Source organism: Plectrocnemia conspersa, unplaced genomic scaffold (genome assembly GCF_051122295.1).
Source record: "Plectrocnemia conspersa isolate PC_06_02 unplaced genomic scaffold, ASM5112229v1 ptg000012l, whole genome shotgun sequence".
Lineage (NCBI taxonomy): Eukaryota > Metazoa > Arthropoda > Insecta > Trichoptera > Polycentropodidae > Plectrocnemia > Plectrocnemia conspersa.
The window spans coordinates 16,532,642-16,558,173 of NW_028277176.1; the positions used below are offsets into that span (position 1 = coordinate 16,532,642).

Below are 25,532 nucleotides of genomic sequence, written 5' to 3' on the forward strand. Positions count from 1 at the left end.
TTGAATTTTTGAGTAACTCGTATTAAAATACTTTTTATTAATATTTTAACTTGTATAATGTTATTTTATTTTATTGCGTATCTGACGGTCCTCGACGTAATTTAATATTAAAATTTACAGACGCTTTATATTCACAAAATCGCCGGAGACTACGTCATATTCTACGATTATTCAGAGTTCACAGAATGCACAAAATTCGTTTACTTTGCGCACGTTTAATGTTTTATTAATGCGTCGAGTTTTTATTCTCGGGCTAAAATCACTTAAATTGCGTCCAGACGAATTGAGCAAATAAAACCTAATGTAAAAGGACATAAATTAGGCGTTAAACTTACAGAGGCGTTCGTAGCGACTGAGGACGATCGAGGGTTGGAAGGCGTCCCTTGTCGACCCAACAGCTTAGATTCAGCAGCTCCACCGTTTTTTACGTTAATTTCCAAGTAGCAATGGCTCTCCAGATGCGATTGAGCCCTCTTCTCCTCCATCACGATCTTCCGCGCCGCCCTGAATATTTTATAATATACCACAATCATCACGATCAAAGGGATATAAAACGAGCCCAGCGTCGCGTAAATTTGATACCCAAAGTTCTGGCACACAATACAATGCGACTCCTCCCTTTCGTTGCCTAATATAAGCAGCGGCGGCAGTGAAATACAAGCCGCTCCCAACCACACCAAAAATACACAAAATATCATTCGTCTAGGTGTCCTTTTCACGCCGTACTCTAAAGGCTTAGTTATCGCGTAATATCTGTCCACTGATATCATACACAGGTTTAAAATGCTGGCCGTGCAAGATAACACATCGAAGGATACCCAAAGATCACAAAATATAGGTCCGAACGGCCAGTTTCCCAAGATTTCGTATAACATAGCCATAGGCATCACTAGTATAGCCACGCACAAGTCACTGACTGCCAAAGAGACGAGGAGATAGTTGCAAGGGCGTCTCAGTTTTCTAACTAGACACACGGCGACGCAAACCAAGATATTTCCTACTACAGTTCCGATTATTACACATAGTAGGATTATTGTTATAAACACTGCAGCTGCTGTGCCGTAGGGCGAGTTTTTTCCAGGAAACCACGATCCGTAAGACACGCTTTCGTTGTTGAACGGTATGAAGACATCTTGGTTGAAGAAGGTGTCGTTTGTCTTCGTGACCGCCGTCGAAGAGGTGAATGTCGTTGTTTGGGTGTGCAGGTCGACCAGAATGGATAGTTGAGTGCTGGAATGGTTGATTTGCGTCAGGTTGCCTTGCGACGATTCGACCGATTGGTGAAGCAGTAGCAAGATTGCAAAGAAGAAGAGCGAAGAATCGAGTGGTAAATTGTGGGGTCGGATGGTGTGGGCCGCCATACGATTGATAGCGAATTTTTAGTCGGTTGTATGAAGCACTGTTGTAAAACTCATCGGTTCTTTAAAGACGTTCTTCCATTGCGTGCATGTGTCAAATCGTGCTGCTTGTAACTTTGAGCAATATAGTGGATAGTATCTGTAACAAAAAAAAAACAATGTCAATACAATACGATGTATTTAGTTATATAGATAAAAGCAAGACATAAAAAACATCTTTTACATTAATCGTTTTTAAACACATAGCTCCGGAGTACAATGAAATGAATAAGGTAAGTATCCATCGCTATTTAAATATTTGTGTACGGCCCGTAGACGAGTACCGTATGGTCATGGACCGCCATCACCAGAAAGGAACGACTTCAGCAGAAGGACCAACCTCCACTACACCGTCGCTGCTTCACCTACAAGGCCTCTGACATCATCTCTCCGCCAGCTTCTCCACCATCGCCCGGAAAAAAACAACCCCGCCCATCATAGTTTGTCGCAATATGTAATTTTAACTAATAAATTCTTACTAGTTTTCAACTGCATCTTACTGGCTGCCAAGTCACACCCCTTAGGGTTACCAAACCTTGAAATATGAACCTGTATTTTAGATACTATATAACTAAGCGAATATACTGAAATATTTTACCGGTTACTATTTTATATTTAATAGTAAAATAACGAATATTTGGAAACTGTAGCTGAGACTTTTTTTACCGATTTTTTAGAAAACATAATGTAGAATGCATACTACAATTAAGTAAATATTTAAATGGTTTAACATGAACATTAAGATTATTATCAATATTTTTGCCTCGCCCGAGATCTAAAATCATGTTTTTAAAAGCAATGTAAAGTATATTTTTAATATGTGATACATACCAGGAGAGTTATTTTAAGGATTAAGAAATAAATATTTTTGCTGCATTAGCAAAATATGTTTACTCTTGTTAGAAAAATATTTCTAATTAATATGTAATTTTATTTTGCAAAATCATAATTCTTATGTATGTCAATAGTTGCATCAATCTAAAATAAGCACAATTTATAAAATTATCATGTAAAATTAGCACTTATATTAACTTCGTGTAATAACTTAAAAAAAATTAGACTATTTTTGAATCGAATTAAGCCAAGTTTTATAATTATTCTTTTTATTTGCATAATTTTCTTTGGTTTCAATAAAATTTAAATTAAAATCCTTAAAGCAATGTTTGTTTTTTCAAAAATATATATGTCACGATATTTTTAATTAAAATAGTTTTGTTTTAACTTTTTTTAAGTAAGTAAAGTTTCACATGTAAACAATATTATTGTATCTTTTTTAAGTTCTACTAAAATAAGTAGGTATTTATTAATAGCTTTCAAATATACGCTCTTTGAAGCTAGAAGTTTTTCGGTAAAAACAGTTATTCTATGTGTGCCTTCTTAGTGATAAAACTGTAATTAATTAACGTGAATTATTTCCAAAGCTCTATAATAATTTTAAACATATGAGTGAAATAAATGACACCTTTAACTTTTAGATTTAGGTACTTCATTGATCATACAATCTGTGTTATAATGTCTTTAATGAAAAGGGACATTATTATTACATATTAAATTAAAGGTTATTTATAATTTGTGTCATTTGAAATTAATTAAAAAATTTACAATGGAAAAAATATCCTGGTATAATAAATTAATTTCTTTCGAAAATATATTTTCAATTATTATATTTATGCATACATAGAAGAGCGCAAGATTATACGATTGAAACGAATTCAATTTGCTCTTCCGTTCCTTTTCTCAATCACGTTTCTCGACGATGAAAATTTGATGCCGAGCTTTTATTCTCTTCTCTATTACAATTCCAGCCTCATAAAAATCTCTTCTAGTCACGTTTAAGAGGAAAATACTTTGCTGCCAGTAGTAGTAATACATGAAGTCCGTTTAAATATTTATGTCGCACTCGGCTGGGCGTAAAAATATACTCAGATTGCTTGTGTTTATTAAAATTAATATTTCAAGACGGAAATAAAGCAATTGTATACGACAGGCTAAATATTTTAATAAACGCTAATTATTTTGTGTGCTGATACACAATGTATATGTATGTAAAATTTACCTGCATTCTAACTAAATAAAATAAATAATAAATTGCACTTATGTACTATTTATTATTGTGAATTTATGTAGTACGAAATATGTTCTTATTCTAAGAATACTAGGTGGTTGATAATTTTATTTATATTAATGTATTCATATCATGTAAGCGTATTAGAGAATGTATTATATCGTATGTAGACGGTAAAATAAGTACTACGATATTTTTCATCAGCTTCTCTCTCGTAATATCCCACGCATCGCCTTTGATATATGGGCTATAGGTATGTAATTTCTAACTTTACGGGAAATTACAAGAGGTTTGGTGAGCCCCAGGTGAGATGAAAAAATTTAGGGCTTTTTCTAAATTTCGTCATGCGTATATAAAATATTAGAAAATGATGGCAGTTAACCTAGACCTAATAAACAGTAAATTTTATTACTAAGGAAATTTAATATGAAATTACATTTATTAATCAATAAATTAAGGACGTTCTTGAATCTCTTGATTATTAATTTTAATAAAATATGAAACTAATGTTATATTCTAAAATATTTATTTGAACATATAATGTTTGGTAGATTGGACATCTTTTTTTATTGTTACTACAAAATTCTCAACAATGTATTTTATGATCATAATAAAACTTTATCTATAATTTTTTCCGTTGACCTTTTTTTTTATATTGATTTTATAGGCTGATTTAATAAATATTTATATCTAATCTAATAAAATAAATAATTTATTTGTTATTTTAAAACTATATGTAAAAAAATAGTTGTAAGACTATATAATCACAACTATTTAATTATAACTATGTAAAAATTAAATAAGTGTTATTTAATGAACTTTTTTGTATTAACCGTTAAATTAAAAAAATCAAACCTAAATTTTAATTCTTGGCTCTTTTAAAAATATCATAGAGCAAGACTTTTATTTTCATACATCCTGGTGATGCTCAAGATTTATGAAAATATATTTTCAAGGAAATTAAATTGAAAGGTAAATTTTGTTTCTAGTTTTTATTTATATGTTGTAATAAAATAATATTATATTTTTTAACCAAATTTGTTAATCTTCGGTAAAGCTACTATTATCGACAATATTACACTCTAAAATAAAAAAAATATTATGTATTATTATAAAAATTATTATTTTTATATAAAAAACTATTATTTAATAATATTTATTAATATAATAATAAAGACCTTCCTTATTTAATTTAGAACATTTTATTGAAGCACTTCTGCGATTTAGTTATTTTTGCCAGAAAATATTTTTTTTTTTAGTGGAGAACTAAAATAAACTAGAATGAAATAAATTAAGATTACAAAAAGTAGACATGCTTTGATACAGTCTCTTAAAAGTGAATTATATTTAATTTCGTATGAGAGCAATATTTTTATAAATTTGCTCCCACCCTATTGAAATATAATACTATGTATTTATAGCCTTCACGGATGCTGGTATTTACGAATATATTGTCCAGAAGATCAATTTCCGGGGTATCAATGGGTAAGAGCAAACTGGCAGAGGGGTCAATTGTCCGGGGATCAATTGCCAGGGGATCAATTGTCGGGGGACCGATAGTCAATGCCTCAAAAATTAAATAGGCCATTACAATAACATATCATAACAATATTTTAAAACACAGTTCTTTATCTTAAAACACAATAAATAAGGGCATCAGTTTTATTTTGCAATTTTATGTGTCGTTAATAAATCCTGTGATTGTGAAGATTTAAAGGAGGTTATGAATTCGATAAATATCGGCGAATTTTCTCAGCTTTCAGATTAAAAGTATTAAAAGTATCACTATTTTTAAACAATTCATTGACATTGTTATTACGATTATTATTATAAATTTAACTATGATCTTGTATTTTGTAAATAGCATTAATTCAATTACACGGTATGATACATGTACATATATTCATGTCAAGAGATATGTACACCTACGCGATTCATGTCCGCGATCCAAGTAAACGTGGAAACGTGCGCCACGATTTTCCGATCCCTACCAACGTTCTTGGTGTGGATACAGTAGGCCCGCACGACCGTGTTTATATCGCGGAATTAAAATCAGATCCAACACACTTAATTTCAATACGAATCAATTAGGTAGTGTGCGGTTTTTAAACATATTGTGCAGGATTTGAAACTGATTTGTTTTACAAATAAAAAAGCATAACATATTAATATAATTTAATTTAATTTAATTTGAACGGTGCTACGATCGGTTCCAACAAATTGCCGAAAGCGTGCCTTATTACGAAATTGTGGTATCGAAAAATTTCTCCCAATCAATCCCTGCGCCCCAGCACACCCAGACATCGGCTAATCCCAAGATAATCCTTTCCGTGTTAAATATTTAAATTGTTTCCGTCGGCAACGGTTAAATTTGTACCGCCCGGGGCGAGGAATACATTATACAATATATAGAAGGGTATGTATGTATATATGTATTTTTGGATTTGCATATCAGTCCACAGGAACGTGTATACAATCCGCGGACAGGGTCTCAACGGGCAACAAAGAACCAAATAACACAAATAAATAACGACATGGGCCTGTTTCGGACGAATTTACACAGTGTGACATGCGGGCGACGACTACTTGAGTTTGCAAAATGAAACGATCAAATATTATGTGCGTATAAATAAAATACATAGAAAGAACGTGTGTGATAAAGCTGAAAAAAAATACACGCGAAAAACCCGGTTTTGTTTCTCTTGAACGTGCGGTCAAATGAAAAAGGGGCGGTAAATTATTGACTGTTTCCTCCTTTCATCGTGACTCGTGTTCGAATAGGTGTATGTAATATAGCGATATGGCGAACCTTTTTTGCGATATAAAGAAAAACTTTTAATCCTAAAGAGCAAATAAGGAATAATATTTTTATCGAGTTTCAATGTTTATTTATACCTTATTGAAATAAACATAAGTTTGACCGTTCAGTTTATTTAAAAAAATATTATTTTAATTTGATATACAATATTTATTTTAATTTATGCAATGACAAAAATAGTATTAAAATAAATAATTTTTTTCATTACGTACATACATAATTTCAATAATATTCGAAAGATTTTTGTGTAAAAATATTTGGTTATTGACTTTTATAAAATAATTTAATTCTATCAAAATAACGAAATTCAGTCAAAATATAACTAACAATTTAGTTTAAAAACATAATATTTATTATATAAAACAGACTTTTAATTATTAATGACTGTTCATATAATATAATTACTGTGACGATAAATGTATATGTAAATGGTTGAATATAACAGAAACGACCCATTTAACAATAATAATTGCGAGTAAAATGTATTTGATAAAGATCTAGGCTTATGGTAAATGTTTCGTCATTAATTTTCTTAACAATAAAATATTTTCTCTTGGTGTCCTTCAAATCGATTGTTTCCCCAGTGGATGGAATAAAACGTATTTTATTCCTAATATTTTTAAGGTAAATACTATATTTTCGTATTATTTGGTTACAATCATATTTTATTGACAGCTTAAGGCCTTCTTCTGAGACGAAAGATAATTTATAAAATATTTTCTTGAGTTAATTTACTTAATGATACAACCACTAGTAATGCAATAAAATCACTGTTTTTTTTACCAAGAAGCGTTAGGAATTTGTTTTGGTTCAATTTTAATAAAATAAACAGGAATGTCTCGTAAACACAAGCTTGCTTTAGGGCGGAAACTTTTAAGAGACAGAAAATAGATAATGGAATATTACTGGGATCTATATAATATATTTATAAATATAAAAATATCGTTTAATAAACAAGATTAAAATAAATAAATTTAAAGGACATTTCTCTGCATTACACAAAATAATTTTTTTTTAGTACATGATTAGATAAATTGTTCTGCAGATTGGTTTAAACAAATTCTTGTAACTAATTTTATGGCAAAAATGAAAGAAAGCTATTACCAAATTAGTATTGCAATTAAAATATTTTGACCATTTGAAAGATAGTAGCAACATTATCAAAGAAATTTAAGAAAATAGTCTTATTAAAATAAAAACATTTTATCTGATATTTTTGATAAAAATAAGGTATAATATTCATTAGTCTCAGTCTTGCGTGCTCTTCAAAACTTATCGAAAATGACTTTAGTAGAAATAAAAATGTGATTCTGTATCATAAATCGGAGTAAGAATTAGTAAAAAATCAATTCAATAACATTGAATTTAGAATTACGAAAAAATATGATCAGATAATTTAACGTTTTATTACGCATTTATGAAAAATACTGTTGTAATAATATATATTATTTTTAACTAAAGAATTGCTCAAATGCCTTTTAGTACTATTGAATTTCCAGCATAAATTACCATTATTTTTGTTAAAAATTAAAAATAGTATTGCATAAAGAAACGTATCTTTATATTTCTTACATTTAAATCATTAATCTTATCACAATTTTTTATTTATTTTTGTTATAAATTTTAAAAATTTTGACAATTTTCAAATCTTTAAGTATTTCAAAACTATGTCTATAGCAAAATACATGTTTTTGCTTAAAGGTTTTAATCAAAAATCAGAAAAATGTACATCAAAAATAGTTTTATATAAAATCACTTCTCTTTTCCTTCATTTTTTTCCAAAGATTTTTTTTACCTTTTTTAAATTTGTGAAAGGTTTTATGTATTTTTCTTTTAATTTAGAGTACTCACGTATCATTTATTATTCTTTTTATGTTATTGTATAACTTAACAAAATTTAAAAAATGTAAATGGTTATGAACCAGTATTGTGAATTTAATATATCTGTATAATTTTATACCCATGTCTATTTTGTAATAAACTTTTATAAAAAAAAAATATATAAAATCACATATTTCTTATATTTTAACTTTTCAATTATTATTTTTACCATTAATAAATTAAATAACTAATACATTTTTGTTATTAATTTAAAAATACAGAATAATTTATAAATGTTTAAATATCTTGAAACTTAAGGTCTTTAAGTAAAAATTGAAAAAACAGTGTTACACAAATTAACAAATCATTATTTTTACCAAAATCATTTTATTTTTTATGAATTTAAAAATGTAATTTCAAAAAGTATTTCAAAACTACGTTAATGTCACTTTGCAAGTTTATGCTTTTATATATTTAATTTTTTATTAATACATATAAAGCATAAAAGAATAAATAGTATTTTTTTATTTATTAAAACTAAAAGGATGTGTCAGAAAATTAGCAAGAAATCACAATTATTTTTTTTCTGATTTAACATTTTAAATTATACAATATAAATAATAATTTGTAAAAAAATATTTTATTTTTAAACTTTACCTATTGCTTAATTAACAGTGACTGTGTAATTATTATTTTAGAAATATGTAATTATTTTAAATATTTTAAGTATCATAACATAAAAATACACTAAAAAATATGTTTCCAAATAAATGTTTATTTAGATGTTTCTAGGAATTAGGAACAGATTATTAAAAATCATTAAATCCAATTTTTCCATTCGTTATTATTAAAATTAAGTTTTATATTTTTAAATTGAATAAAATTTTGATATAAAATTAACGTTGTATTTTAGAAATATAAACTAGTTACCTAGTTTATATTTTAATTATTATTTAAATGAAAAACTAGAAAAAACCTACCTTATCATGTAGTCATAAAGCAATCGTATGATTTCTGTTAAATCGTGTGGAAATATGATATGTAATAATAGAGAATATGTAATAATGTGAAAATAAATGTAATTTACTACAGTCAAGCTATTAAAATCAAATTTTAGTATTTAAGCGTTCAGAGATTGTTTCTGAAAGCTACAAGCAATTAATTGCAAATTGATTTGTTATGAGTTTCAATTATTGATCATCGATCATGATCCTACATCCAAAATTCGGTCCAGCGATTTAGGTACGAGAGATGATTGATTATCACCTATTGCTTATAACTCGTTGGTGGCGGGTATGGTGGAATAAAATTTCCATATATTACGTAGAAAATCAATATTTTACTCTAAAGGTCTAAAGCTTAAGCGAGCGTAAGAAATTTCATTTAAAAATATGTATTTTCATGGAATTTATATTTAGTTTATCATAAATATTATTGAAAACTGATATAAATTACATTTTGATGGAGCAAGAATACTAAATGAAATGCTGCAAATGAAAAAAATATTTCGTAAGGTATTGAAAGCGACACTTGTATTTTGGACAGCTTCCAAAAGCACGGCAAAATAAAATTTGTTCAATAAGGTTATATGTATTGTGTTAGATAAAATTGTAGATCAAAGTAAGTTTGGATGGATTTCTTTAGTGAAATATAAGGAATAATAATTATATATATTTAAACTAATTTTAACGACGTAAGTGGTCGATCATAACTTTTGACTTTATATTCGACTAAAAATATAACTTTTTAATTAAATATATTATGACAAAGAGAGAAGGGTAACAAATTGGAATAAATTTCATTTTAAATTTTGTTTCTATCAAACTTTGTTAAGAAGTTAAGGCTTGTTTCAATTATCACCTAATTTATTTTCTGAATAAGCTAATTTAACCTTTAAATAGTCAGGTGTGTATAATATAAAATTTAATCAATTTAAGAAATTCAAGAGTATTTAATTTCATTTTTATATATTTTTTAGTCTAAATAGGCTATTTTGAATTTTTGTACAAACCATTGTCATGTTAAATGCACGCATATTAATCATTATATTAAAATGTTTCATTGATATCCTGTTAAACGGAGCATGAAGCTTTAGATAGCGAAGTGCCCTAGATATAATCTTTTGTGATAAATATATTTTTTTAGTTCAATTTTCTCTAAACACCGCACTGTAAGTTGGGTGTATAAGTATAATAGTTTTACACTAAAAACGGTCGAGTTCTAGAATTTCATAACAACACACTTTTAATAATTAAAACGGATAATAATATATAATTTTTAACCTATATACGTTGTTTTTTTACATAAAAGTCTATTAAATCCTACTTTGTTCCGTGTAAAATTACGCTTAATTAATTAATTTATTCTTCAAAAACTCGAGTGTTTGCACCTGAGAGAAAGCACACAAAACACCGGTCGTCGTAAGGTTTTACGACGTCAAAGGGCAAGCCGGTAACCCATAAATATTAGACAATTATAAAGTGAGCTCATCCACAGCCAGTTGCCGGATGAAATCGTAAAATTTCTTCAAAAGCCCACTTCCCGTCGATGAGCTCCCGAAAACTTAAGCTGGAAGAGCTTTAGACCGAGAAAAGCTCATTAATAAATAACAAGGATATACTCGGGGGATATTTAAGTGCAAAGCGACACACTTTCTTGTCCGCATTCGGGTGTGCGTTACGACTTGCGATAAAGTATTATGTTATGATTCTCCTGATACAGTTTATAACGAGACGGATTTTATTTTAGGGTTGCAGAAAAAGTAACGCTATCTGAGAATTGTCACTGAAGCGTATGAAAGGGAGGCTTTGTTTGAAATGGTTCATTCAGCAGCCAATCGTTTAAAAAGAAAGGTCCAGTCGAAAAATGTAAAACATTTTTTCTTGAAAAAATAAAAAATACAGTGAAATTTATTAAACCGATAAGCTCTGTATTTTTAGCCAATGTGCTCAAAATCAATGCAATTAATTACTTTATTATATATATACGATGATAAGATAAGCGAATATCGGTAACTGGACAAATATCGAGTAGATTAGATTAATAAATACTCCATAACTAATACTTTTTGCGTATCAAAAACAAATGTTTCACGTGAGCTAAATAAATATTTTAAAAAATAAATTTAGGTTTGCATATGTATTTTTTGCAGTAGGAGTATCAATATAAAATATGTAATGAACATAAATTTCAGTCTGGTGTTATAACAATACTTTTAGATATTAATTAGTGCTTGTGGTTTAACACTAGTTTAATTATTTTAACTAGACATTAATTATATAAATTATATTAGCAATGTTGTGAGTACGCAGATGCAATAAGTGCATAATCAGAGGTAACAACTATTTTGAAAATTAATAATTTGCTGCTATATGCACGTTGCAAGGGTTATAATTTAAGTTTGCATAAAATCCATACTGTATATATGATATAAAGCGATTTATATTATTAATTCAAAGTAAAGACAAAAATTGTAAACAATAGCAAATTATATATAAAGTTTAGAAGCTGTTTTAATGAAAAAATAAAAATATAAAAAATGTAAATATAATATTACAATAATACATAGAATATCCAATAAACGGTAAAAAAGAGTTATTAAAATAGAAAAAAATCACTGGATTAAAAAAGCATCATAGTGTTTAAAGAATTATTTGAAATAGAATTTACAACTATTTTGCCAATATTGTTTTGATTATATTGATTAGAAACTAAGAAGTCTATACAATATATAAGTGTTACATTTATGGGAGTTTAAATGCAAGATTTAAAGATTTAAAATTCATAACATAAGCAATTAATGTTGCTGTTTGTCTCACTTTTATTGTTTATTTTGCTTTAAATAACATTTTAGCAAGTTTAAATTAATTAGAAAATAATAAAAGTTATAACTTATGCTTTAGATATTTTTTGTTAAATATAATATCCGTAAAGATATTTATTACAATGTTAGTTGATTTGTTAAAATCGTTTATTATTTGCACGTTTCCAAATTAATATTAAGACTATTTCAAGTTCATAATCAATTAACATGACTAAATTTTAATTTAAAAAATAAACACCCTACTAAGTATAATAATTAGAAGTTAAAGGAGTTAGTTATGGTGTTAAAACAATGAACTACAATATTAATAAAATAAATCCAGAAAATTATTGAAAATTATTGCAAAAATAATTACTTCAGCTCTAGCATAAGTAGCGTTTTAGGATTTATTTTATATAGATGAAATAGTAAAAACAGAATAAATGATCATCGAAAAATTTACTACATAATATGTAAAACACAAACCGAAGCAGTTAATTATTTGCAATAGGCATATGAAAATATATCACTAAGAAAATAAAGTTCAATGAATTTAAATCAATCCACGTTACATTTTCTTTGTGCCAAAATAGTAAAAACCTTAAAACTACTCTATAAAATACAAATTTCTTAAAGAAAATCAGAAAATAATCTCGGATCATACCGTTATTTAATATTTATCTAAAACATAATATTACACAAAAATCAGAACAAATTCGATTGAATAGCAGATTCTTTAAAATCAACCTTTACTAAAATAAATTTTAATTTATTAAAGTAAATGTCTACAATTTAAAGAAATTATACACATGGCATCTAATTTTGGGGCTGTATTAAAAAATTAAATAAAATAAATTCCTACGTATAATAACTGATGCACATTTTTACTTATTAAGGAAGAAATACATAATGACTGATTATAAATGTATTACCGAAATAATTTAGGAATATGTAGTTAAACATGAAATAAAATGACTGAAACATACAAATTTTGGAACAGAACAATAGACTAGTAGTGTCAGTGATTAATACCTGTTTAAAATTAGTGATAATTATATAATTAAAATTTCGATTCGAATATCACAGATTCGAATATCACATTTTCCTAGATTTTTCTTATCTCTCGGATACATATCGTGATAATTAATTTGAATCAAGCTAGGTCATACATATTAGGTATAAAAATATTCTAATAACTAGAAAATATAATATATGAGCAAAAAAATATATAATATAATTAATGGGACGGCTCTAAATAATATACACATACGAATCACTAATTTTAATATAACATAAATAAAATTCTGGGGACAAAGTATTTATTCCTGTAAACTTACATACGTTCTGTTTAATTTACTACAAAAGTAATAATAATAAATTATGGTTTGATAATCCATTGAAGTATGTTATAAAAAAAGAATTAAATTATTTTGTATATTTACAGTGTAAAAAACATATTTATTAATAATTGTAGTGTAGTATTAGTTATATATTTTATTTTTACAAAACAATATATAAATGAGAGCGAAAATATACTGCAAATGACAGATGAAAAGTTAGTTGCGTTGCTGTCTGTTATTGTCGAAATTTATATGAAATTAATACCTGTATTATTTCATAGAATATTTTTCAAAATGTATTTTGTAATTACATATTAAAAAAAATAGTAGAAAAATAGGTTTATTATCTAGATTAAGAAATATATTAAGTATAAATACAAAAAAAATAATTTATAATAGTATAATATTGCCCCATTTTAATTATTGTGCAACACTATTAAATATGTTAAATAAATTAGATAAACAAATGTTGCAAAAATTACAAAATAGGGCAATGAGAGTAATTTTAAATAAAAATAGATTAACTATTTGTAAAAGTATGATTGATAGATTAGAATGGTTGAATGTTCAAGAAATATTGAGTATGAATGTTTTAGTATTTATATATAAGTTAGAAAATAATATATTACCAAAATATTTTAATAAGTATTTAATAAGAAATAAAGATGTACATAAATATAATACTAGAAATAGAGAAAATTTAAAGAAAATTAAGTATAAGAAAACGAGTACGGCTAGGGGAATTATGTACGGAGGTTTTGATTTATATAATAGGCTTCCAAGAGAAATCCGAAACAGCAAAAATATAACGGGTTTCATAAATGGAATAAAAAAACACCTTCGTACATATAGAAATAAATTATAATATTAAGACTTTATTATTGTATATTTTCATTTTTTCTTTCTGTTATGTATTTTTTATATATTTTTATATATGTTTACTAAATTTGTTAGATGTAAAGATTAGCTATTAAGCTAAATAAATTAATAAAATAAATAAAATAAATAATATGTAATAATTGTAATATTCTCGTGTATTTTAAAAAAACATTTCACGTAAAAAGATAATATATCTAAAAGAAAAGTATTTTTATACATTTTTATGAAGCAAAGATGAAATATTGTTCGCGCATTCATATTGACACATGCAAAATGAACTTCAAATCGTACACATAAAATTCTCTGTAACAAAAAGTGAGAAGGGAAGACGTACTTCTCTGCGTTGGTTACCGATATCTGAGGATAAAAAAAGGACGAAGGTCCAAAGGGTTCGATATGCCAGATTAATAGATTACGTAGGGCAGCGTGAAACGTATACTAAGAAAAAATACAGTTGAATATGCTGACGTATCACCAGGTGGAGTTGAATATTGCGCTGTATTAACGTATTGATTTATAAGCACAATATATATATTTTATTTAGTAGAAAATAGTTCATAGAATATTTCAGAATAAGTTATCCGAAGCGCGTTGTTAGTTAATTCGAAGAAAAGTAGAGCTGAAGCTGTTTTTCTAATTGATTCATTAGCGTAATGGCAATCGTGACTTGTTAACGATGCTTGTATTGGACAAACTTAGTTGTTAACTAACAAATTCTTCCGTCGGTTATTGTACCGAATAATTTATGTAACACAACAAACGATTATGAAAATCATAACAATCGCGTGTGGGATACGTGTCGGGTCTCGTAGATGGAAACAACAATAACAAAGCTATACCAGTTTGTGATGTATTTTAATAAAAGGATGTCATGGGAAAATATTATAACATGACATTCGACTAATGTTCAGTATCTAGTTTATACATATAATCCTTTGGGGAACATATATTGACAGAAAACCGATATAAATATGTCTTGAAAGAAAATTTATATCTCAGGAGTAATCTTATACTTATTTTTAAAATATATGAATCAAAATATTTACTTATACGTCTGTTATTGTGGTCTAAAATGCCGAAAATATTTAAATTATTTTAGAAAGTAAATTACTTGATGCTTTTGAAAAAGCTGCTCTTTATAATGACGCAAGTAACGCAATTAGTATAAAATATAAAAATTATTTTATATGTGCAACTATACTACATATTTTAGATTTCTTTAAAAAATAATATTTCAGTCATATTGATTTTTTTACATTATAATTATATAAACAGACTTTACCATATAGTTTAAAAATCGCTGTATTACGAAATATTTTTTTTTATGTTTATGTGCTTTATAATATTTTTAATAAACAATTAAATTATGAGACAGCAATAATTTTCGCTAGATAATAAACAAAAACCTGTCCCTAGGGATCAAGATCTTCGCCTATTTTCTCTCGTACCATTTTCACATAATTCCTATATATCATCTCCCTGGTATAACGAGTGATAATTTATATTCTGTGAAAGTTATTTTTATAACATATTTATTAAAACAAGGATAAATTATGTCATATAAAATAATATTTTCCTAGAGTATACATAGTTAAATTCTATAACAATATCATCTATTTTTATACACGTTGACGTGACAAAATCTGCACGATTAAAAAAAGTGTAACTTTGTAACGAATCGTTAGGGGGTTGAAATTCGCGCCTTGATAGCGTATGAAAAATTTAACACAGCTTTGAAAATTAAAAAAAATATATACATACTTGTATATTTGCCGTCGTTATTTTTTGCTATTCTCGTTTCGAATTGCAAAATTAAATTTTACACTGTGATCGTTACGTTCCAGTTTTTTGCTCCAGCGAGAGCTGGTTTAGTGGCGTCGTTAAACTGTAACGTAGGCTCGTTATACGGACGTATTAAAATGTTTTGGCCGATTATATCGCGGGCCTTTATCTCCTCGAGGGTCTACTGATCTCCGGTTGTATTTTAATATAATATTTATTCAGTTTAATGCGTGTGCGAAACGGAAGCCGGAACACGACGGTGTATTGAGGATATTAAAAGGGCGCATTTTCAATGAGCAAGATTGCGCCTCATACGACCATAAGGTCAAATGTAATGTTTCGAGAGAGAAATGAAACGTTTGCGGGGACACTTGTGGCACATAATCGTGGGAAATATACACAATAACAATGTACCCTCATTTTTAAGGGTGTCCGATATGTATTTTGGAAACGATATTAGTTTTTATCATTTTTTATTAGATATGTTGGTGTATATTCATCACAATTGTTTCAATGGATTATTTCAACAATAATATACCTTTACAGATTACACTTAAAGTTTTTGTTACAGAAATAAGATATCTATTAATAATAATAATTGTTTTATGTGACGTACATAAATTAACAAACTAGATATTTAAGAATATTTTTTTCAATAAAAAAAATAATTATGATTTTATATAGTAGTATATAATGCATACTAATTTAAGAAAAAGTTATGCTTTATTTTGTTAATATAATATAACGGTATCAGGACTACAATATTATATAATAATATTATTTTGTATTCTATGATTTATTAAATTTTAGTATGTCATCATTTTTAGTATTTTTGAAGCCGAAAGGACTTTGCGTAAAAATAGACGGTGGAAAAGCTAGTAACAGTTTATTTTATAAATATAAATTGCCGCATATATATGAACATGTAGATGCCACACACAAGCAGATCTTGAAATTTGGAGTCTTCGCTGGAGTTTTGTATTGTCAGCTGTGATCTGTCGTGCTGTTACTGGACGATTCAATGCCGTGCTTCGTGCAATCTGTCTCTTCACTGTGAGCAAGTGTCACATTTTTTAAATTGCTGGTTTGAGAAAGCTTATCAGAAAAATGTTATCAGAAAAACTGCATCGCTTTTTGCCACACAAAGTGAAACAGACAGATGGCCACTCCGTCGATCTTTAACAAAGGAGTAGAATAACAATAGTCTTCTACGCAGAGTAGAACACGTCTATTGCACATCCTTTCCACACAAAATGTAGTGATTTTTCGGTAGTTATGAGTGCTTTTGAGTCATACATGGATGGATGTGATAATAGGTGATCCATAAAATATTTCAAAATATTAACACAATTGTTTAGTCCCAATATACATGCAAGACATTTGATTTTTCTTTTAACATATGTAAAATGATAGTAAGAATGACTTCAATACTTTTTTTGAACATTGATGTTTTAACAGTAAGATTTGTGTTGCCAGGAAATGTGTATTGTAAAATAGTTTTATGAAAATAAATTTAATTTATTTTGATAAAAATAAATAATATAAAATATTTTAAATTTAAATAAGTATACAAAAACAAAATCAATAGTTTAGTAGTGTCGTTATTACAAGTAAAAGCTGCAATCAAACTTTATTGACCGTTTGTCATAAAAGTTGCTTCCCACATATAATAATTAATTGCTCATATAGAATAGTACTGACCGATTTATTTTAAAGTTCTCCAACATTTATTCTTTAAAAATTGCTCGAAATAATTTTTTATATATTCATACTTAATAAAAGTGTTCGTTTGCATTAATTATAAAATTGAGTATAATTAAGTGATTTTGTATTAAAACAATTAATTATTTAGTCGCATAATAATATATTATATGGTTTAAAAGTTTAATTATTGTAAAACCATATGATCATAGTATATTTTAATGATCTATAAAATATGTTATTGTTAACACTGTTGTGTCATTTACACGTTTTAATTTATGTTCGCAAAACAATTTGCTTTCAACAGAGCCGCAACAAGGACATTATATCTCGACTTCGGTTAACCAAATTGGCTATTTTGTAGAGGAAAATTCCCACCACAACATTTAGGAAATCTTCAATTCGGTAAACGGCACAACTTTGCGCAATAAATTTCGCTAGCCAAAATTGTTGCGACTGGTTCGGCCTAGAAATTAACATGTTTCAAAAAGCGACAGTTTCAATGGGAGCAATTGAAGTATTTAAAGTAATTTATTTTTGGGATATTCGTAAAGTGAATAGGGTCTTTTTACTCAGTTACAGCAACACCGTGCTTTTAGTAAATGTATAACATGGGCGTAACGATAATTTAACACCGTTTTTTCTGTGCCAAAGTCGAAACTTCTGCTGAAAATCATCGCAAATATGTTTTGTGCTTATGGTAATGACGTTATGAACAGACTTAATGCTATCGTGAATTTTAAGCAGAAATAATTTATGTTAAAAATACTCACGAATTATTAAAAAAGTATGTAAGAAATAATTATATTATATAATATTAAGATAAAATAAGAGTTGATGATCGTACGTTATTACTTACGAATTCGTAAAAAATAGCGTTTAACAAAGCATGAACTTTTGTTACTAAAGTACTAGACATTTTTTTCGAGTATTCTAGAACAAATAATTAAGATTTTACTTTTTCTTATTCTATAGAAGTCAATAGAATATTTCTTCAACTAATTTTTTCATATGTCTAGACATTTAAGTCACCACTCAGTACATGGAGAAAAGATTATCTAGTATTTATGTGAATGTCATACTTACGACTCGTGTGCATCTTAAAGGTCGTCCCTTTTCACGTCGCATATTACTCGCATGGTTTGTCTGAAACGAAAGACAAGAGGTCGCATAAATATTATATGAAACTGTAAGTTTTCCATTGCAGCCGCAGTGGGAAAGTCAGTTTTAGAAATTGCTTTCGGCGCTGTCGGTTGAATTTATTCGCAAAGTTTATAAGCCCGACTGCATACGCCGAATATACAATTCAAATTTTCGAAATGCTTTGTCTCTATATTTGTTATGTATCGTAGCAGGTGTTTTTCCGAAATCGGGAAAAGGAGATTTTTAAAAAGTCAGACCGTGAAAAGCTTCAGTTTCCATTCGTCGGACCGAATAAAGGCAACGAACGGTCAGAGCAGGCCCTTTGTATCGGAGCAATGGTAAACCGAAACGGATTGGAAAAACCCGATAATGGTTCAGAATATCAATTTTGACAATGTGAAAATATAAATAGTAACGGTGTAAAATAGATTGGATTCAATTATATGATATATACAACAATGTATACCTTATAATAAAATAATATGTATTTTTATTATATTTAATATAATAATTCTAAAACAATGATGTTTAGTATAAAAGATACAATGATGGATTCTTATATTTTTTATATTTTTATGAAGACAAAGTATGTAATTCGTCAAAACATGTCAAGATGACAGTATTTAAATTAAAAATTATATCCCTTAAGGCACACTCGTGTATAAGTAAAATAAAAAACTTTCGTTGTATTTTTTTTGTGTATTGTAAGAATATTTATTTTAAAAATAACAGGTGGCAAACTAGGGCAATGTGTGACTTTATTATTCATACATTTAATAAACACTTTCCATAATGCTTATACTTTCATATAATAAAAATAGGGTTATTTATAGTAATATAAGTGAAAAAAAAAAAAAAATACAAATATAAATTAAATATAAAAAAATATAAATCATTAAAAAGAGATCATTACAGTGTCTATTTGCTCTGCATTTTCTCTTATAGTCTATCTTGCATCTCCAACATGCCGGGAGAGCATCAACGACCAGGAATCCGATCGCAGTCGTTGGTGTGACGGCTAAGGTCGAGAACAGAGGTGGAGCAATTCGTTGACTTGATATAAATTGCGTAACCGCATTATTACATTGCATTTTTGTTTAAGTATATAAACATAATTTTTAAATTGACAATACGATTGCATAATTGCAAACTTTACAGAAAAAAAATAGATAAAAGATAGGAGAGCAATGTCGCTACTCCTATTCGATTATCAACCAATCTCAATAATTTAGAGCTGTACTAGAATCTTTGTTTTTACTGAAATATATTTTTTAAGACTCTTCTAATAAATCAATTAGCTTTATTCTTAGGCACATAATATTTTTTTACTTGTGCTGACTATATTAGATATAATTTTAAGATGCATAACTATTGTTCTATTGTCCGTTCATCCTTTCGCCAATGCCGCTAAAACAGCGTTTTTTGTATGTGCAAGGGATAAAAATAGACTAATTTTTGTGACATTGTTGAAATTCTCGTCAAAATGTGTGATCAAAATGATCATTCATCAATAAGGATAAACTAGAAAATAGTGGGATCACACAAAGGCCCTTGTTACGACTAGAAAAAAGGGCCAAATAAATAACACTCAAAGATTCTTCGGTGCATTAAGACAATATTTATTTGTTACGAAACGGTCATGAGAAACAATATACCGCCAGAAGTCAAATAGCACCATAAGGTCACAACATTCCCGTTGCACAATTCGACCTGAAAGATGTCTATCAAGCAAATGTCACTTTTTAAAAGCGTATATGTACATATTTCGTTGTTCTAAAAAGCGAGTGCAACGATTAAATGGATGATCGCTGCATGATTGTAATTATCAGCAAGCTTTTCGAGCCTGAATATACAGAGAAACTCTTTCATTCGAAAAGACTAGCAGACGCCCACCCACCCGCGGACAAATCCTGAAAGGGACTCCACCATATGAGCACCGTAGCAGAAAGGAATAATTCGGAAACCATCCCTGCGCCAGTTTTTACACTACTGCTCAGAGAAAAGCGATCTCGCCCAGCATAGTCACAATTTTGGAGATAGTAAAACTTAAAATATTTTAATGGAATTTATACTAGATAATTGCAATAGTATCAACCAACATATATCTATTCTGTAAAATGATTGGCGCTAGCCTTATGCGTTACAACGGGGTATCATATAGAATATATATCGAGTTATTTTTTTTCCAGAATTAAGTACTATATTACTGTATGATTTATATGATGGAAGTATTGAATCGTAGATGTGAAGTGTTGATTAGATATTAACATAAATAATTGATTTTTAGCTAAAAGCTTATCAATATAATTTAAAGCTGTCTATTTTTAATTAAAAAGTAAATACCAAATTTGAAAATAAATAACCTATGGTTTTGTATTTTATACTAATATGAAAAATATTATTTTATGTAAAATATTTAGTAGCGATTTTAATAACCAAAATTTACCTTTAATAATTTATAAATGACTATTATATAATAATACAAAGCGCATAGTGTAGTTTATAACGTATTAAATTTATATTATGCAGCGCAAATAATAATAAACACGTAAAATGATATTTTATAAGAGCAGTGATAAATTTTCAATTAAATAAAAATAAAATTGTTGATATATTTATGCTAAAAAAATCTGATCTTTTTTATACATTTCGTTTCTTTGCCATATTTTTAGTTCGTTAATATATTAATTGAATAATGGCTATATTTAACACTTTTATATTACAATCGCACATGTTTATGTATTGTGATTATAGTAAAAATATTTTCAACATATTTTATATTACACATGTGTTTATATTTATACATAACGTACATAAGCTCACGTCAAATTATAGCATATGGCGAATTCCAAATGAAAATATTAAATCACGCATTTCATTATACTATTATTCACGTTACGTAATATACTTCGTTCTAAATTTATAAAACTGAAAGCCCATAGAGATTTCACAGGTGCATTTTTACACAAAAGCTCTTAATCTTACGTCAATTCAAACATTGTAGCTAATTTATTTTTCTTATAACGATCAGGTGGATTTTTTTATTTCTCATGAAACGTTTAAAGTGGAAATGGAATAAATAAATATTACGCTTACAATGACTTGGCTCAGAAATGAAAATGGTAATTTTACTTTGAAGACTCATTGCAACCTAGAATAAATATTATTTTAATGCATTCAAGTAATAAGAGTATCATATTTAAAAAATATTTCAAATATATACTAAAGAGTTTTTCAGGCTATGTAATTAAAAAAATAGCTATATCGATTATTAAAATAAAACGGAACCTTAAGATTGCTTCAAAGAAAATAAATGAAATGCCGTATTGTTCTTTCTGTCAAGAACATTCTGACTTTTTTCTTTCAAATTTATAATTTGTCTTTGATATTATTTTCTGACTATGATTAGACTTATTTAATCAAATCGATTATGTGCTTTAATACATATTTACATATATAGATAATATATGTAGATATGGTAGAATATTTATTCTTTACAATATATAAAATACTGTCTTTTTATAAAAACAATAAATATTTTCTTTTGCAATTGCTTTGTAATACCTATTCTATATTTTGGTACTCAACGCTCGCAGTTTCTGATATTTAAATAGTTAAGCGCCTATTTTTTTCTAAGCAAAAATATAGTCTCTTTTTTATTAGGAACACACACTGAAAGCACATAATTGCGTCACAAAAAAAATGTAAAATTCTAGTCTTGTATTTTACTTTTCAACTATCCTATGTAAGACTTAATTTTATATATTTTTTGGGTTTTTTAAAATTTATATTATCTTGTCGCTTTATTATTTGAGTGAATTTTATCATAAAGTTTTATTTTTTTAATTAGCATTTTACTGTTCCAGATACATCATTCATTATTTTCAATGCCATGTTTAGTTTTATTTAAGAAGACTTGATTTTATAAGTACGCGTAGTTTTACATGACATTTCTTAATGTTTGATATTGTCGCAACAAAATAATTTGTTTACAATTTTGAGAACCTTCAGAATAATCAACTTATGTTTATTAATAAATTCAGCATTGCAAAATATAAGCAAACAAATAACAAGATAATTATTTTACGACTATAAATATCATATTTACTTAAACTTAAATTGGCAAGGAAGTGTGACATTAAACAATATTAATTAAACCTGTTTTATCTGTGAATTAATATATTTTTAACACTAACAATCAATAATAAGGTCATAGTTAGCACGTAGTCAACTTGTTTAATCAGTTAATTCATTTTATTATGAGTTTAGTGGGCGGGTTCTGCCGAAATGGGTCGTTATAGGGTTTAACCATAAGCATAATAGGTGTGATAATGAGCCGTCAATCAATCGGCTCGGTCAAAAATATCTGAAGTAAAAAAATCCAACCGACAAGATGGGAGAAATCACAACGAAATTTATTTTTGTGATTTACTAGATCTAAGAATACTACTAAGCGATATTGCGTCAGGAATGTGTGTATGTAGTAAGTCACTCGAATGTTTGACGAATGTCCGATATATTGTAATGTGCATGCGAAATGTGTCAAAGAGATGAAAAATCTGCGGGAAAATTATTTCAAAGAAAATCAAGGTGACCGGAGGTTCGGAATAAGATTTATGACGGTGTGACTCATGTCAATATCACGTAAAAGGTTTTTTGCCCATTCAAAGAATATAATCTATATTTTATTAAATTCTGTCAAATATCTTGAATTAAAATAATTTTGAGACCAATTAAAGTAACACATTTCTTTATCACAATGTAATCGTATTTTTTTTGCGTATTCGATGTATATGAAACTGACGATAAACCATGTATGTTAAATTAACATAGCTATGTTTACGTTCTTGAATGAATGTTGATGGTGAAGACATTACTCGAGTTATATATGTATGTATTTTTTTCACTGATGAATGCTAATTACGTTCTTTAATCCTGTCAATATAACAATAAAGGGGAAATGATAATGAAAAAAGTCCAGTCCGATGTCGACACTTGTGAATTAGTACATTTATTATAACGACGTAGTAGTAAAGAAGAACATTTAGTCACTGGAGATGCATTCTTAGATTAATTAGAGCATAATGTCGTAACTCTGTAACCGACAATGAACTATGTATATAAAAGTAATATACAATATTAAACGTATAAGCTTATTAAAAAATATGAACTTTATTAAAATACTTTTTTTATATAAATTATGGGTGTGCAAGTACTAAATTATATACACGCGTACATGTCTAGACTTTATATAGAATATTTCATTAATAAGAAGAAATAAAATTGTGAAAAAAAATATATTATAAATAAAATATCATATATAACAAAATAAAATTAGTTAATCATTATATATATATACAATCAAATAAATATTATATTTTTTTGCACTGATGTTTGCAAATAATTTGTAAATTTTATTATATAAATACACACAGCACAGCTTACAGTAAGTCACACAATCAAAAATAATCTAGCAGCTGTGACACTCGTCTCTTCGAATAGTATCCTCATTCTGGAGAACATAGTTTAATTTGGTTTCTCTGCTATTTTTTCCCTTTATTACAAAAATACATTAAACAAATTCGTAGTCTAGGAGAGTTGCGACACAATTCACAACTCTCACAATTATATGCTTGACGTGTATGTAACGCAAAACATTTAAGATTGCTAAGGGGTGGTGTCGACAATCCATCGATGCTTAGCAGTTTCATGTTAAGTTTGGTATGTGAATAATTGTTGTTCGTTGTATTGCATTGAGTTTACGTCGGTCAAATTTTATTTAATATACAACCAAATATTTTAATATATTTTATACGCAATTAAATATTTTTATAGAAAATAGAAAGGCCGCAACCCTAGAAAATAAAATATTTCCATTTCAACCCACAATCTTTTCATATCGTCTTACGTATAAATATATACAGAAAAAAACATACGTATGTAGTGTAAGCATCGAGTGTTGATGTTTATTTTATGGTCTACGGTTACCATCAAACAAGTCGGCGCCATTAGTGGCAACGACAAAAGTTAGTATCGATCGTACGAATGCGGTCAACGCTTTAGGCTCTATACAATATTTACATAGGTTGGGGATTATTCAGAACACGATCCTTTATTTCTTTTATATTTACACAAGTAAAGCTCAGATTTAAAATCAATCGATATAATGACAATGCATCGATTAAACTTGAAAAGTTCATATGCTAAGACACACAATATTAAATTAATAATCCGAATATATAACCAAACTTATTTTATTATACTGGGTTGATACGTAAGTCAAATTTGAAACGTGGACGGTTCAAGTTTTAATAACTCGGGTATCGCAAGTCTTGATCTGCCGCCTTTGACGAGGGTTAATGGCATATTATAATCGATGGTTTTCTCCATCTTAAAATTTGAGCCAAGAGTATAAAACGCTTCAGCTAGAAATGCGTAATTATTGAATTATTTTTAGCACGCTCATATCTGTATCTACTATAGGAAAGTTTCAACGATGTGTGTCGCTGTTTAAATGTAATTTGCGGAGAGTTGTGGAAAATTCACAAAATGATGTTGGAGCGTGTAGCAAACGAGATATTGATCAGTGTGTTTACAGGATGAAACTTGTTAACTACAAAGAAAATAAAATTATTTAATAATAAAATTTAAATTAATTATTATATAATATAATATCTTGTAAGCCAAAAAACTTACTATAGGCTATATTGTATAAGAAGCATCATATTAAAAAAATATTATTGTCGTAAATCCGTTTCGCGATGGAAAATCTCGTTAAGTCATT

At 27.7% G+C, this 25,532-nt stretch overlaps 1 protein-coding gene across 5 annotated transcripts in view; it reads right to left on the reverse strand.

Moving 5' to 3' along the window:
- The window catches only part of LOC148228414 (5-hydroxytryptamine receptor 1-like), a 149,610-nt gene that overhangs the window by 10,893 nt on the left and 113,185 nt on the right, over positions 1–25,532 (reverse strand). For 2 of the 5 annotated variants that reach the window (XM_088200110.1, XM_088200106.1), the window contains 2 exons: positions 18,692–18,751; positions 336–1,497 (listed from right to left, as the gene is read on the reverse strand). In XM_088200110.1, the coding sequence (XP_088056236.1) occupies positions 336–1,361 (1,026 nt within the window). In that variant the 5' untranslated portion in view covers positions 1,362–1,497; positions 18,692–18,751. Of the gene's footprint in view, positions 1–335; positions 1,498–18,687; positions 18,752–25,532 lie in introns of all 5 variants that reach the window. The other 3 variants (XM_088200111.1, XM_088200108.1, XM_088200109.1) reach the window with 2 other exon arrangements.